Source organism: Gobio gobio, assembly GCF_949357685.1.
Source record: "Gobio gobio genome assembly, chromosome: 21".
In the NCBI taxonomy this organism is placed as follows: Eukaryota; Metazoa; Chordata; class Actinopteri; order Cypriniformes; family Gobionidae; genus Gobio; species Gobio gobio.
The window spans coordinates 3769743-3786713 of NC_137117.1; the positions used below are offsets into that span (position 1 = coordinate 3769743).

The window sequence follows — 16971 nt, forward strand, 5'->3', positions numbered from 1 at the left end:
TAACCGTCGAGTGAAGGGGCTCATCATCAATGTGGGTGACCAAGTGCTGTTGGCGAATAAGGCTGAGAGGGGAAAAAGAAAAGTTGCAGATCGATGGGAGTCCACGGTTTACACTGTGGTGGACTGCAAGCCTCAAACTCACACTTACAGGATTTGGAACCCTGCCACTGGTCAAGAGAAAGTGGTCCATCGCAATCTCTTGTTGCTGGTTGATTTTCTACCTGTGCCTGAAGAGATCTCTGTGGCTTGTCCGGGTCCAGCTGTGAGTGGCCCCTGTAGCAACATGCCTTCAAGTTCATCGTCAAGCCTGAAAGACGGCTCAGTGATGTTAAGTGAAGCCGTGCCAACACACATGGATGATGACATTTCCTGCGAGAACGTTCCTCTGACCAGTCGTGTGAATGACGATACTGATAGAACATTGAGTTGGGTTTCTCACTTACCTGTTGTGAGTCAAGCACTTACTTCAACTGTGATCTCAGCTGAAGTTATAGTTAACCCGACTCCCCAAATTGCTCCATCAATGTCTATTGAAAGTGTATCTGAGGAGTCAGATGAAGAAACGGCTGATGTGACTGTCACTGAAGATGAATGCCGTTCAGATTCAGGAAGCATAGAATCTGCAAGTGCTGTTATGCCTGCTCGAGCACACTCACAGTCCTCCGGTATGACTCTGAACACACATGCGGCAGATGACGCTAGTTCCACCAGACAGATCAGATCACCCTTTGGCCGTGTCATCAAACCAGTTGACTGATTAATTCAAACAATGTCAGGCCAGGCTGTGATTCAGGATGCAAAGCGTAATGTTGAGGCTGTTTACAAGTCTATGTTTCGTGCTTTTGCTAATTAGGAAAGTAAATCTACTTTTATGGAACATTTGAGAAAGCTTTTTCTTCTCCCTTTCCTAGTTTATCTGGACTGGTTTAAGGTCCTTGGTTCATGTTCAAGTAATATACCTGAGGATGAGGAGTACCATTGACCGTTTGGGGGGGCCTCTCTAATTACCCAATTATTAAGCATTTTGTTGGGTTATTTCCTTTGTTGATTATTCTGTGAATGAGATTGTGGAATGTATGTGGACATTCTATTGTCGATTGTTGATATGGGAGCTTAGCGCTGCTCTCTTATCGATTCATCCTTATGGGATAATTGTCATATTGTCTTTTTATGGAAGGTTCTTCTTTGATGTGAAATGCATATTACATGTGAATGCTTTATTGTACCTTGGGTGATGCCTAAGTTTCAAGTAATTATGTGGGGGTGAATGTAACAGAGTTAAAAAGAAAATTAATTCTAAATGTATTCATGGTGTTTAATTACATGAAATTAGAGGTTAAAATAAATCAAATGGGGTTTTAGTGGCCCCTAGTGGTTATCGCATTGCAGACATTCAGTATTTTGTCCTTGCGTGCATACTGTAGTTCAGCAGAAAATGTCTGACACTGACGATTTTGATTCAGATGTAAACGTTTGTAGTTATTATATAAACAAATGTACAATGAGTCGGATGGGTTTATATGTCCGATGTAAACTTTGAGTAATTAACGTTGTGCCTCGTATCTCATACTGAACACACAGTTACTCTTAGAGAGAGAGTTTGTTCATTTTATGTTTTTTCTGATTTCAGTGGTTTATGTCTGCAGTGTTTGCAACCAATTGAATACATTTTAATGTATTCCTCAGGTATGTGATTTTTCATGTTTGTTTATTTTGTTAACATGGAATTGTTATAAGTTGTATGGAGTTCAGCAGAAAATGTCTGACACTGCTGTGGTGGTTTATGTTTGCAGTGTTTGCCACCAATTTAATACATTTTAATGTATTCCTTAGAACATTGGTGTGGAGAATAAAAGAACAGACAACCAGAGTTTTGTTTACGTCGTCCATTAAGTTTGTGACGGTTGTGTGGATGTGTAAAGGCCACATCGGAAACTACAATCATTACAGGTGCATGTTTAAAAAAAAAAAATTATATTATTTATAAACGGTTACAAAAAAATCGTATTCTTTTACTGTTCTTTTTTATTTTAGTTTTTCCCCAAATCCATTAAAATCCTTTATTTACTTATTTTCACCTCCACCCAAACTGCTGAGATCATCGTATTGTTCAAGAAGCATCTGAAGACACACCAACCCCCCCCCCCCCACACCCTTAAACCAATGCACTTACACACACACTTACTGTATACAGCAATACTGCTACCAACAGGATACCCAGACCAATAATCATCACGTTTGAAATGTGGACGGTTCGAGATGAAGTAAGGATACAGTCATTGGAGGCGAGAGTCTGCAAAAAGAGAGAGAGTCAGTTAAAGGAACACTTGTTGAAGAACAATAGCAAAGTTTGTACCAAGTTGTGGCCCAAAGTACAAGACTTCTGCTGCTCGTCTGTGTGTGTCTGAACCAGCTTATTCTACATACAGAGAAAAACACCAACACATTTATCACTGAATATGGCTTTCCATATTCTGATCAAAAAATCTGTGAACTTTGAAGGTAACATTGAATTCTCAAAAATTGACAAAATTAATGTTGGATGTATAAAGTGCTTTGTTTGTAACTCTTTACCTTCTCTCGACTCTCCTCCTCTATAGGAACAGTGTTGTGAGTCCTGTGTTCTCCTTCAGTGCAGGACAGACACACACGCGTCTGATCATCTCTGCAGAACAGCTCCAGAGGTCTCTCGTGTTTCTGGCATATATAATCCTCCAGATTTTCCACAGCATTGATGAGTTTGTGTTTCTTTAGACGTGGGACTCTGAGATGAGGCTCCAGATGAGAGTCACAGTAAGAGCTTTGACACGTCAGGCAGGTCTTCACAGCTTTCTGCTTTCTTTCACCACAGACGTCACAGAACACCTCAGGTTCTTGATTTAGTTTAAAGTGTTGCACAAGCTTTCCGAGTGTTGTATTAATCTTGAGATCAGGTCTTTTGCTGAATCTTTCTTTACAGAGTGGACAGAAGCAGGTCTGTGTGTCCGTCCAGCACTTGCTCAGGCAGGTTCTGCAGAAGTTGTGTCCACATGGAGTTGTGACTGGATCAGTGACCAGACAGATGGAGCACCTGAGCTCCTCATTTAGTGCTGGACCACTGGAGGATACCATGACTGAAAAGATAAGTGATGACAATATATCATCTTCAGTACATAATTGAACAATGTGTGTGGATAATACTTATAAGTTGCACTAAAATATTGCTGGCTGATATGAGTTTGGCTGACTACAGTTCTTCAACAACTACCACCACAGGTGTGGAGAGTAAATTGCTTGTAGGGTACAACAGGGTTAAAGGCGCATTTGACTTTATTCTCTTTTAAACTACTAGATGGCATAAAACGTGGTTGATCTTTTACGTGATCGCCGACAGCAACACAAAGCTGATTCTGCATTAACATCATCTAATATTTTATGTATTTTAAAATGTTGAAAATGTATGTAGAATCGATAAAATGAATGTCTATATTTTAAGAAAAATGTTTTTTGTTCAAGTTAATTAAAGCAACAGTTTTAACAGAAGATTGTGTAAAAGTATGGCATTTGTTATTACTGTTAAGCTTTATATAATTATTATGGGATTTATGGGGTCTCGTTATTTATTTAATCTATTTAATGCAATCTTTACTTTTTTTAATAATTTTGTTTCTGTATTTTTAAAATGAATATTGTAATGACAGTATATTTATTGAACAAATATATATTTTATTTATCAAACTAAACCAAATATAGTGCAAACTTTGCTAAAGTGATTGTTTTGAGCGTGTATTAACTTGGACATTATTAAAACACAGCTAAAGTACTTGTGTAAATACTTTGTGTCTTTTGCCCTGTGCTGGTTTCCGTGTGTCTGTGGGGTAAAAGGTCCCTCTCTCCACCTCATACATTTATAAGACTTAATACAAAATAAACCACTTTTATGATATATTTTCACACAAAATCTGTTGCTCCTTCAATGTTCAGTACAAACACATATTTGTTCTGCAGTCATGCACTATAGGAGTTGTGAAAGCACATTTTTCTTAACCCTTATGTGCTGTTGGGGATGTTTTCATCCACTATGGGGGGTTTTTGAGTCTTAATTTGGCCATAACTTTCTCTGTTTCAGCAAATGGAATGATCTTTGGTGACAAATCTTATTTTAACATATATTTTGGAAAAATGCTTTAAAATTTATCAAAAACTCAACAGTACACTCTGGGCAAATTCACTACCCTTTTGTTATGTTCGTGGATGAAAACAGCCACTAAATTAAACTGCTGTAAAAATGTATCAGATAAATATTTTTTTAAAATATTTTTGCATAAATCTATTAATCAACCTCAGTCCTGCTCAAAACTACTAAATGTTTAAAAAAAAAATCAGGATTTTAACTCTTTAATTGCTAAATTCATAAATTATGTCACTGATTTGGGGAAAAAAACACAAAATTACTATTTTCAATATAAAATGAGATTGTGGACTGGATTTCTTTTTACCTTTTATCACATGTCAAAGAAACAACATTGGCTTTGATGCATTGTTAGTTTTTGTGTAGCATCAGATTTTATTTTTTTCTCCCTCATTTACTGTTCGTGGCTGTTTTTGCCCCATTGACTTCCATTATAACCACATTTTTTGATTGCAATACCATGACACCATATACTCATGCATTTTTGATTGTTGATGGTTTTCCCTGTTGGGAAGAGGTAAAATGTGTAAATTTTCCAGTTGATAACCAGGTGGCACCATTGACCCTTTAGATAGGACTTTGCAAAAAAAGCTCCGCTTAGTTTCTGGCTTTTCAATGGAGTTTTCTATGGACTTTTATAAGGAGTATAAAAGCATATTATTGTGTGTGTATCTGTGCGTGCGTGCGTGAGAGCGGGAGAGAGAGAGAGGGCGCGAGAGAGAGAGAGAGAGACCTTACATCAACTTACCTTGATGTATCTGAGAAAATCAAAATATGCACCTCAGCTCTCAGAACTACATGGAGTAAACAAAAACAAAGTACATTTATTTATGCACCTGCTGCCTTTTAATGGTGAGAATTGCAGACTAAACAAAAACAAGGTAAGTGGATTTACACACTTGCATGCCATCCTGCTGGTCACTTGCTGGAGAGAAGAGAAGCAAGCAACATGAGAAGGGGCTTGAATTGTACCGAAGGTTTAGAAATGATTATGCAGCCTGACCCCTCCAGTGAGCTGCAGGATGTATCATCTTCTCCCTCTGACACCACAGACTCAGGAGAGTCAGATCCTGATTTTGTTGTGGCACCCTCATCATCCTCTCCAGCTTCCACTGAAGGCGAGGAGGATTCAGAGTATCCTGGATCTGGGTGGATTGGGAGAAACGGCAAAGTGCGGTTTTCCACCAATGTGGAGACAACTCCCTTTCCTCAGCCTGCCAGAGGCGTGACTCCAGGGCCAATGTGCTATGCTGAGAGCTGAAGTGCATATTTTGATTTTCTCAGATACATCAAGGTAAGTTGACGTAAGGTCTCTCTCTCTCTCTCTCTCTCTCTCTCTCTCTCTCTCTCTCTCTCTCTCTCTCTCTCTCTCTCTGCACGCACGCACACACAGACACAATAATATGCTGTTATACTCCATATAAAAGTCCATAGAAAACTCCATTGAAAAGCCAGAAACTAAGCTTTTTTTTTTGCACAGGCCTATCTAAAGGGTTAATGGTTCCACCTGGTTATCAACTGTAAAATGTACAATTTTTACCTCTTCCCAGGGGCGTAGTCAGAATGTTTTTTCAGGGGTGGCCAGGCAAGACCCAGTGATTTTATTGGGGTGGCCACATTTTTTTACTACTGACTAAGACATGCTGTACCAAAGCAAATTCTACTGAAATAATAAATCACAAACAAACTAAAAAAATTTAAATTGTCAATTTCTTTACAATGTCATACAAAATAAGGAAAATATGTATGCTGATAATTTTAGGGGAAAAAAGACAAAGCTTACTTACGTTTTTTTTTTTATTCACTTAGGGAAAAATTATGAGACTTTAATGTTAAGAGCCTGAAAATAACCTAAATATAAAACTGAATATCTGAACATGTTTTGATTCAAATTTGAGGATGCTCTCAGTAATGTAGCTTCTATAAGCTTTTATGTCAACAAAAGTCTAGGCGTCCTTTCAAAAAGGTAATTTATTTCAGAGCATTTGTAATTGTTAAAGAGTAGTTTTTCATTCAAATAAATCTGCAATAAACTGCTAATTATAATGGAAATACAGTTACTAAAAAACTAAAGTAACTATTTACAGAATTTGCAAAAACTAATTCAGTTGATAAGAAGTGTCAGTCATAGAGTCTGCGCTCCATTGCGTGTGTGCGCAAAACTGGCAGGCACGCACCGCTGCCATAGAGAGGAGTGAGCACGAGCAATAGTGATTCTATGCTTACAAACAATGCGCAAGATGACGACGATGCACTCATGCACCGATCAGCCGGTGGTGAGGGTGTGCAGGTGTTTTGTGTTGGTTGCCAGGGCGACGCTGATTCCTCCGAGGACGCTCGTCACATTCCCCCCCCCCTAAGCGTCGTTCTGGTCCTGTGAACAAATGGAGACAGCAGGGGTGATGTAAGGGGAGGGTGGGGAATGACCCCTGACAGACCTGCATAAGCTGTCCAGATCCGTGAGAGGCCATCGGCGTTCGCGTTGGCGGCCCCGGCCCGATGTCGTACCTCAAAGTGGAAGTCCTGGAGCGCTAGGAACCAGCGAGTCACCCTGGCGTTGGTGTCCTTGGCGCGGGCCATCCATTGTAGGGGCGCGTGGTCTGTGACCAGGGTGAACTTGCGGCCTAGGAGGTAGTACCGGAGCTCCAGGACTGCCCACTTGATGGCTAGGGCTTCCTTCTCCACGGTGGCGTACTTCCTCTCGGCCGGGGACAGCTTCCTGCTGATGTAAATGATCGGATGCTCCTCACCTTCCTGGATTTGGGACAGGACGGCTCCCAGTCCTGTGTCGGAGGCATCCGTCTGCAGCAGGAAGGGGCAGCTAAAGTCCGGAGCGCGGAGTACGGGTGAGGACGTCAGCGCTGCTTTGACCTGGGCGAAGGCCTCCTCGACCGATGGGGTCCAGCATACTTTCTCCGGCTGCCCCTTCCTGGTCAGGTCTGTCAGGGGGGTGGCTAAAGAGGAGAAGTTGGGGATAAAACATCGGTAATAACCCGCCAACCCCAAGAAGGCTCGTACCTGGGTCTTTGTCCGGGGTCTCGGGGCAGAGTGGATGGCCTCCACTTTCTTCTCCTGCGGCCGTATGAGGCCTCGGCCGACTTGGAAGCCCAGGTACTTGGCCTCGGAGAGGGCTAGGTGGCATTTGCGGGGGTTGGCGGTTAGTCCAGCCCGCCGGAGCTCCGAGAGCACCCTCCGCAGACGATCCAGATGTTCCTCCCATGCTTCGGAGTGGATCACCACGTCATCTATGTAGGCGGCTGTGTACGCCTGGTGGGGCCGCAGGATGACGTCCATCATCCTCTGGAACGTTGCGGGGGCCCCGTGCAGGCCAAAGGGATAGGGGGTGGGAGAGTGGAGAGTGGCAGAGAGTGGCAGAGAGTGGTACCTGCCAATAGCCCTTGGTGAGGTCTAGGGTGCTGATGTACCGGGCCCTTCCGAGGCGGTCCAGCAGCTCGTCGACCCGAGGCATGGGGTACCCGTCGAATTCGGAGACTTCGTTCAGGCGGCGGAAGTCGTTACAAAAGCGGAGGGTGCCATCCGGCTTTGGGACCATCACAATGGGACTGGACCACGGACTCCGGGATGGTTCAATTACCCCCAACTTCAGCATTTGTTGGATCTCATCCTCAATAGCCTGCCGACGAGCTTCCGGGACGCGGTAGGGCCGTTGCCTGACGATGACTCCTGGGGGTGTTTTGATGTCATGCTGGATCACGTTGGTCTGCCCGGGTTGGGAAGAGAACACATCCTGGAACTGACTGACCAGGTGCTGCAGCTCCGCCTTCTGGGCAGCCGAGAGATGAGGGTTGACGTCAACAACCACGGGATCGGTGAGACTCAAAGCAGCCAGCTGGTCCCGGGTCCCCACCCACTTCTTCAGGAGGTTGATATGATAGAGTTGCTCTGTCTGCCGTCGTCCAGGTTGCCTCAGCCGGTACGTGACTGGTCCAATTCTTTCCAGTACCGTATATGGTCCCTTCCAGGAGGCCAGGAACTTGCAGGTAGAGCTGGGGACCAGTACCATGACGCGGTCTCCGGGCTGGAATTCCCGTGGTTGGGCTGCCCGGTCGTAGTGGCGTTGCTGCGCTTGTTGGGCCTTGCTGAGGTGTTCCCGGACCAATGGCATCACTCGATCGATCCGTTCTCTCATCTGTCGAACGTGTTCGATGATGGTGCGATGAGGTGCAGGCTGCTGCTCCCAAGCTTCCCTGGCGACGTCAAGGAGCCCACGTGGTTGACGGCCGAACAGGAGCTCAAAGGGGGTGAAGCCAGTTGAGGCTTGGGGAACTTCGCGGATCCCAAAGAGCACGTAGGGAATCATGAGGTCCCAATCCCGCTTATCCTCCGCCGCCATGCGTCTGGTTGAATCTCTCTACAAGTCCGTCCGTCTGAGGGTGGTAGACCGTGGTCCTCAACTGCTTCACCCGCAGCAGCCTACAGAGATCTGCCATTAGCCGGGACATGAACGGGGTCCCCTGGTCAGTCAGGATCTCCGAGGGGAGGCCGACTCGGCTGGCCAGCAGAAACAGCTCCTGAGCGATGGACTTCGCGGTGGCCTTACGAAGGGGGACTGCTTCTGGGTTTCCCGGGTGGCGTAGTCGACGATTACCAGGATGTGTTCGTGTCCGCGGGCAGACTTTGGCAACGGCCCCACTATGTCCATTCCTATCCGCTCGAAGGGCACCTCGATGATAGGCAGCGGGATGAGCGGGCTGGGGGGAGGGGTCCTGGGCGACGTGACCTGGCAGGTCGGGCAGGCTTGGCAGAACCGTTTCACTTCAGCCTCCAGGCCCGGCCAAAGGAAGCGGCCGCGGATGCGCTGAGTGGTGTTGCCCGCCCCGAGATGACCTGCCATGGGATGGGAATGCGCCAGCTCCAGGATGGTTTCGGTCTTAGCTCGGGGTACCACCAGCAATTTCTTCTCCTCCCCCCTCCGCTGAGCGACACAGTACAGCAGGCCATTCTCAACGACAAAATGCGGGAGAGGATGGGGCCGTGGGAGGACGTCTCTTCCCTCAACGACTCGCACCTGAGCCCAACAGTGCTTGAGCCGATCGTCCTCCCGCTGTTCCTTGGCGAATGAGCCCCCTCCAGCAGCCTGTTGGTAAATATCATAGAACAGATTAGTAGTCTGGGAGGGGAACTCACCATCTCTCCCGCTGTCGGAGGCGAGCAGGGCCGGTCGGCGGCGGGGTCCACGAGGCCGTCTCCGTCTCTTCGACGGTTCCCCTCCGGGCTGGCAGGCTGGGTAGCAGTGTTGAGCAGTCTGTCGAAGCCGGGCCAATCCCTCCCAAGCAGTACGGCCACCGGCAGGTCCTTCACCAGGCCCGCCTCTACCGGCCAGGTGCCTTGGGGTGACGAGATGGTGACTCTACGGGCCGGTACTTGGCGAGTGTCTCCATGCACACAGGTAATTGGTAAGAAGGTTTTCTGGCCGCTTCGAGGGGCGCACAACCGCGACTGGATTAGGGTGACCGCACTGCCTGAGTCCAGCAGGGCCCGGAAACGTTTCCCATCCACCATCACTTCTGCTTCGGGGGCTCCCGATGGCACATGCTGGTGGACGATGCAACCTGCCAGCCATGGTCGCGGGGGTGATGGTGGTCCAGCGCTGGGCATGGGCTCATCTCGCGGTGGGGGAACCGTCGGCCTGCTGACTGGTCGCGGGGTCCCTTCGAGCGGGCATCGCTCCTGGATGACTCTCCGGGGGAACGGCGGCGGCCGGTCCCAGGCCTCGCGATGATGGACGGCATCCGCCAGCTCGATCGCCTCCACGAGTTCCAGGGTGTTGGTTGGGTTCCTCATCCCAACTGCTTGCCGATGAGCGCGGGGTAGAGCGCGGAGGAGTCGATCGACCACTACCTGTTCCGCTACCTGTACTGCGGTGGGGTTCCCCTCCAATAGCCAGTGATGCGCGATGCGGCTGAGCTCGGCTGCCTGGGCACGGGCTGGCACCCGGGGCTTGAATTCCCATTCGTGGAACTGCGGGGCGGCGCAGACCGGTGAGAGGCCGAGCCTTGCTAATATTTCCCTCTTGACTTCGATATAGTTTTCAGCGATCTCAAGGGGAAGCGAGAAATAAGCCCGTTGGGTTTCTCCGGTGAGGAGAGGTGCCAGCGCACGCGCCCAATCATCCTCAGGCAATGCCTCACGTTGGGCGGTGTTTTCAAAGACCTGTAGGAAGGCTTCCACATCGTCATCAGCAGTCATCTTTGGCAGTAGGCGGGTTGCTTGGGCGCGAGAATCAGGTAGCGGAACGCGTTGGGCGGCACGGATGGCGAAGAGCTCGTCCTCTGTCCTGCCCTGGTGAGTGGCGAGGTGTTCCACTATCTGTTGCTGGCGGATGCTCACTTCCGCGAGGCGCTGTAATACTTCCTCCATCACGGGGACGAGCGCGCCGTGTTCCCCAACACTGTGGTGTACAAACAGGAAGAGAAAGAAAAAAAAGGATTAGGGAGTGGGGCGGTGAACTTGTCGGTGATTCCTCTCAAAAATGCCCGCATTCTCCACCACTGTCACGGGGTGAAGAACCACTCGACAAGGCAGGCTTCGTGAAAAGGCCCCTGGAGGGTAGATTTATTTACAGTCAAATTAAAACTGGTGAAAGAAGGTGAGCCGGTGCGTGATGGCTGGTGCTTTAAGTGCTCTTCAGTGCTCAATCCAAACGAAAGTGGGTGTCCAAAACGTGCTCCAAGTGGTGGGCTGTCGGTCACTCGCTGCTTTCTGGGGAGAACAGAGAAACAAGGTTAGTCCAGCGTTTCAGTCGGCTCAAGACCTGAGTCTGCCTGTTTGCTCAGCATGTGCTGCATCCATGCCAATTTCAGCAGAGAGGGAGTACCTCCTTGCCTATTGTCATATTTTCCATTCTGAATAATGCTTGCCCTGCTGGGTCAAGTATTTCAGCACCAGGAGAACTACTCCACATAAATGTATGTGAAGCTCTTACAGCGCCGTCAACCACTCTCCTTTTACAGAGTTTCTCGACCGTGTTGTGACGTTTGTCATCACTAATGAACATGCCTTAACCCTGCCCTGGGGAATTCCTTCTGTTAACAGATCTAGGACTCCCAGGGACCATGGTCTGAACGCCCAACAGCGCTATTGAACCATACTTAAATGTCACATGGCATATAGCAAGTTACCGAACACCCAGCGCCGGAACTGCATACACAAAGAGGAGAATCCAGCCGTACTACTGCTATCGAGGCCATGAGCCCCAGCAGTCTCAATACTGCAAAAGTCCTCTGCCCTCTGTTCGGTTCTGAATCTATCCCCAGACCGAGATATAACAGACCGAGATATAACAGCACCTTTTGAGATTATCTGAAAATCCCAGAGCTCGTAAATGGAAAACAAGCGCATGTGTTTTATAACACTGCTTGTTCCCTGCTGTCTGCAGCCAGGAGCACTTCATCCCAAAATGAGAACAATATTGTGCTCTGATGGCACAGCAGCAGAACCAACACCGCTTCAACCTATTTCTCCATTTTCCCTTGTGGCAAAACTCGAATTGCCATTTTGCTGAGGAAAGCACGGATTTCCCCTCTCGAGCAACGAAGTTGCAATTACTCCGCCGAACCAGAGGGGCGTGAGAGAAACCGCAACCGACAGCCCTTGTGTCGGCCTTTCGTTGTAGGCCGTGGATTCCGGGAATAGTGATTTAAGTATTTGCCGTCTTCATTTCAAAATTAAATTTATTTTATTAAACATAAGTTCCAATTTAAAAACGTTTCTAAATTAAGGTCATAATTCCAACAAACGAAAAATCTAGCAAAGAAAATGAAAAGTGGTCAAAAAACTGTGAAAAACCACCATCCCAAATCCAAACATTAGTTCTATGTCACTTCCCATCCTGCCCATATGCGGTGATGTATAGCTTGTGCACCTGCCAGGTGTCCGATAGTGAAATTCCTAATACAAATAAATATGCACATAGCAAATAATAATAATAATAATATTAATAATAATAATAAACAAATAATTTATAAAACATAAACTTAGACAAACGGCTACAACATTCCAGCCCCTAATTCTTGTTTACAAGTACTGTAATTAGTATACCAAACATGAAACATTTCATTATACATTTCTCATTTCAAGTCCATATGGTCGATAGATTTGAATTCAAATGCAAAAAAGGTACTTAAACCTTTAATGTCCAAAATTGTCCATAGTCTTTCAACAACAAAAATCTTCTTTCAAAAAAAAGAGATGTTATGTAAGTGTTTGGTGTGTGTGTGTGTGTGTGTGTGTGTGTGTGTGTGTGTGTGTGTGTGTGTGTGTGTGTGTGTGTGTGTAGGTTTGTCAGCATATGTGAGTCAGTGTAAATGGTAAATGGACTGCATTTATATAGCGCTTTTAACAGACCTACAGCCATCCAAAGCGCTTTACATTTGCCTCATATTCATCCATTCATACACTCATTCACACACCGACGGCGGTGTCAGCCATGCAAGGCGCCATCCAGCTCGCCGGGAGCAGCTGGGGTTAGGTGTCTTGCTCATGGACACCTCGACACTTGGTCAGGTGGAACCCAGGGATTGAACCACCAACCTTCCGATTTGTAGACAACCTACATGAACCACTGAGCCACTGCCGCTGATCCACTGTAAATGTAGAGTCAAAAGCTTAAAAAATATTTGACTCTAAAGTTCAGCAGGCTGCTTCCATAAGCAGGCATAGCTTATTGATGGGTCTTTCTAGTTCACTTGTTTGCATCTTCAGGCGCACCCGACGAACAAATCCTTTAGAATCAGCCATCGTTTCTGTAATGCATCCTAAAGGCCAAGAGCTTCTAGGTGCCGTTTCATCGACCACAAGAACCACATCTCCGATGCTGAAGTTTCGGCGAAGTTTATTTCATTTCTGTCTGCTAAATATTGAACTTGTCTCCAGCGTCTTCGGACATACAAGTCCTCTTTCTTAAACAGACCACATGGTAAAACCGGCTTTGCTTTGAGCTGAATGATATGATTGGGTGTCAACGCTTCAAGGTCTTCAGGATCGTCAGAAGATGGAGTGATCGGACGGTCATTCGGTATGGCTTCTATTTCACATAAAACAGTATGCAAAGCTTCATCGTCTAGCATTTGCTGTTTCACTACTGAATAAAGCACTTTCTTGACTTGTTGGATTAAGCGCTCCCAAACACCGCCGTGATGGGCACCATGAGGCGGGTTGAAGGTCCAGTGAATTTGAAACTGGAATCGTGCGAAGAAGTGTTGTTAGTGTTCGAGGCAGACAGCGAGGATTCCCAGGCATCACCTGTGGAATCCTGCGTCCTTCTGCAAACATTGCTGTAAATTGCATAATACTGTATTATCCTCCTCTGACGGCACACGGCCAGACTGTGAGGTTAGAGGTTCCAGTGCCTTCTGATTGTTTTAACAAATCAACTCATGAGGTCTTGTATGCTCAACACACATTTTATTGACAACATACTTAAACTGAACCCGCTATTTTGCAGGGTTACGGCCCAATCTGGATAGATCGGCAGGCGAGTTTGCATCGCTGATTTTACAGGAATCAAACAGAACCCGCAAGCTTCTCTGTATCACGGCAGGACTATTGACAAACTTTGTTGCCGCTCTCCAATACAGATCAATGCAAGGGCCATCACTTCACTTCCACCCACCTCGGGGAGCCGCGATCTGCCCGGCTTGAAAATATATATCATCAGAGCATTCCTCGCCTGCTCTCTAGTGAGACCAAATCACCCCGTGAACGCTATACCGACACTCCTCGGTCTATACCCGATCGTCCCAACTCTCTGTGTCCTCCAAAACCGGCGATTACCTCATCTGGATCGGCACCTGAAGACAGGAGCGGGCCGTGTTCAGCAGGGGTGGTAAAAGTACTCAAAAGTTATACTCAAGTAAAAGTATATATACCTAAATAAAAAATGACTCCAGTAAAAGTAGAAAGTCCTCCATTCAAAAATCACTTGAGTAAAAGTACAAAAGTATCCGATTTAAAATGTACTCAAGTACCGAAAGTAAAAAGTAAATATTCAAATTGACTGTAAATATCAATAATCAAAGAGAACAGTTGTTTTGGGAGTGATATGCAATGCTTTAATTGAACAAATGATAATGAAGCACCTTAACGCAGTATAGGGGTTGAACAAGCAATAGACATGTTCCATAACATTAGCTGCATCAAACAAGATAAGCAAAGGTACAAGGTAAGACGATTTCAGAATATCAGTGAGGAAGAACCACCTCTTTAAGTTGAAATATCTTCAAAACACACCATTAAGCTACACAAAATGCTATTCAAAGTCGTAAAAGCTTCTGTTCAGCTTTAGCAGAAGCTGATTTTCAAAATTGCTAGAGTCCATCCTGGCTCTCCTGGGGCTAAATAAAAGTCCTGCCGTACTAAACAGCCTCTCACATGCCGCTGAGGCAGGAAGGGGTGTGTTTAACCTGATGTACAACTTGCAGATGGAGGGAAAGGTCTTCAGCAGGCCGGTGTGGTCAGCAGAGCATGCCAAATATCCCTCAAGTTCTTTGGAGCTTTCTTGTGCGTTTGACTTGATGGATGAAAAAAAGTCGTCATCATCAGAAGAGGTGGCATGCAAGTTACTGGGGGGATGCAAGGGCTCCATCTCCAGATTGATGTAGTCCAGTCCTGAAAAACAGAAATTGAAGAGAATGGCATTCGGAACATTAGTTAATGATGGCCAAAGGACATATTTTTCATAGTTCTATTCTTAACTGTAATTGTAATTGGGCAAATAGTCATGATATCATTCTACACCGTTAACAGACAATAACCTTCCACCTCAGGGATGCATTATACAACCCAAGCTGTATTGTCATAGAATGCATGCAACCTATCATGGAATATAATTCCTTTCCTACTTACGTTATTGTGTGTGTTAATCTATTGCATATGTTATATTTATTTTCTTTTTTATCGTTCTCTTATCCTCCCTAACCTTTAATAAGAAGAATGGAGTGGGGCTACGAGCCCGGCCAATGAGCCCTGGCCGTTACATGGACATTGATATTGCACTGGTCAAACAATGAACTGATCATATGGTAAGATAACGATTACAAATAAATAATTATACCCATGACCCCCGCGCCCCTTTAATGTGGGGTTTAATGCATGAACTGCCATCAATGCACAGTAGACATATTTATATAGTATAGTATATAGTATATATATATACAAATACATATACATAAAGTATTCAGGTTTTTGAAAATAAATACAAAATATCTGTTCAAAAGAAAGACGCTTTGCCTTACCCTTTTTGAGGATGGTTTCATCTTTGGTCCACAATGTCTTGAATTTTGGCAGCAAGATGGCGGCTGCAATCAGTTCTGGGTCTTCCAAGATTTCACTGAAGCGGTTCTTCAAACCCAGTTGAATGGCATCAACAAGTGGCTTGGAAACCTTTAATGATGGCTTGATCCGGTCCAGTTTTGTCTTTAGTTGAGTTAGAGTGGGAAGAAGCCATCCCATCTGTATGTTGGTTTCAGCCTGCAAAATATCGATGGCCTTGGCCATTGGACTCATGATTGCTGAGTATTCTGTTAAAAAGGCCAATTCTGTTGGATTGAGCCTGAAACACAAAACAATTCATTTAAATCTGGGGTAGTCATAGTGATAGTTTAATCAAATGTTAAGTAGTAGCTTTAGAATGGAATAGAATGTTCAATTAGGGATTTAGGATGTTAAGAGTGGGGCAACTGTAGGGTTGATTAGTGTGGTGTAGATTCAGTGAATAACAGTACTGGGGTAGTTAATAAGTTTAAGAGTTGTAAAAAAGTGGGAAGGTTGTAATGGGGCAATTTAGTGAGTATGTAGTAGTTACAAATATGTAGAGAGGCTATCAATAAAGTTGGTGTGGTATGTCTAACTTATAGTGTAGAAGTAGTGGCATCGGAAAACAATCCCAATAAACAAAAATACAGTACTCACATTGGAATTTTGAATGATGTGCAGACATCTCGGATGGCTCCCTCTCCTTGTTCTTTGATGATCCTCACTATTCTCTCCACTGCAAGGAACATTGAGTTCCATCTGGTTGCATTGGGCCTTATTAGCTGAAGTTTGCATGCATCTTGGATGGTTTCTGCAGCTAAAGAGGATCGTGCACTTTTGTTCCATAGTGCCTGGCACTTTGAAAATGCGGCTCTGGACACTTTTTTGAAGGCCTCATTCGAGTTAGCCTTTAAAGCATCTACCGTTGACACCAAATTGAGAAGGTGGCATGCGCAACGCTGATGCTTGGGTAAATGATACTCAAAGCCATCGCCTACATCAAGCACACTTGCCACTTCTTGGAAATTAACAACTTCTTCCTCTTCTTGAATCTCCTCCTCATCTCCCTCGCCCGAGTTGCTTAATTCTTCAGTGTAAGTCACATTGTTGTTTTCATCCTGCTCTCCATAAATGCGGAATGCTTTAAGAAAATTCGACCCATTGTCAGTCGTTGTTCTAATGATTTTATCACGAATCTGGTACTCTGCATGGATGTCGTTTAATGCAGCCGCTAAAACGTCAAAAGTGTGGGAGCCTTTTAACTGCCTACATGCTAGGGCTACTGAGCGCCTGTTCAAACTGTCAGGATCAAGCCAGTGAGCTGTTATGCCAATAAAGCTGCGCCTTCTGGTGGTCCAGCAGTCTGTGGTGGTTGCGATGTATTCCACCTCACTCATTGCCGCAATCAATTTCTTCTTCATAGATTTTGTAGCTTCAGCTATACTTGATCGTAGAGTGGGGCGTGACATGATGGTGGCATTGGGTTGGAGGTCCTGGATCAGGTCTTTGAATGCTTGTAGGTCCAC

At 45.5% G+C, this 16971-nt stretch overlaps 1 protein-coding gene across 1 annotated transcript in view; it reads right to left on the minus strand.

Moving 5' to 3' along the window:
- The window catches only part of LOC307117669 (E3 ubiquitin-protein ligase TRIM39-like), a 57902-nt gene that overhangs the window by 27603 nt on the left and 13328 nt on the right, over window positions 1-16971 (minus strand). The window contains exons 2-3 of the mRNA XM_079802659.1: window positions 2575-3113; window positions 2186-2293 (exon numbers count right to left, since the gene is read on the minus strand). Coding sequence (XP_079658785.1) covers window positions 2186-2293; window positions 2575-3111 — 645 coding nt within the window. The 5' untranslated portion in view covers window positions 3112-3113. The remainder of the gene's footprint in view (window positions 1-2185; window positions 2294-2574; window positions 3114-16971) is intronic.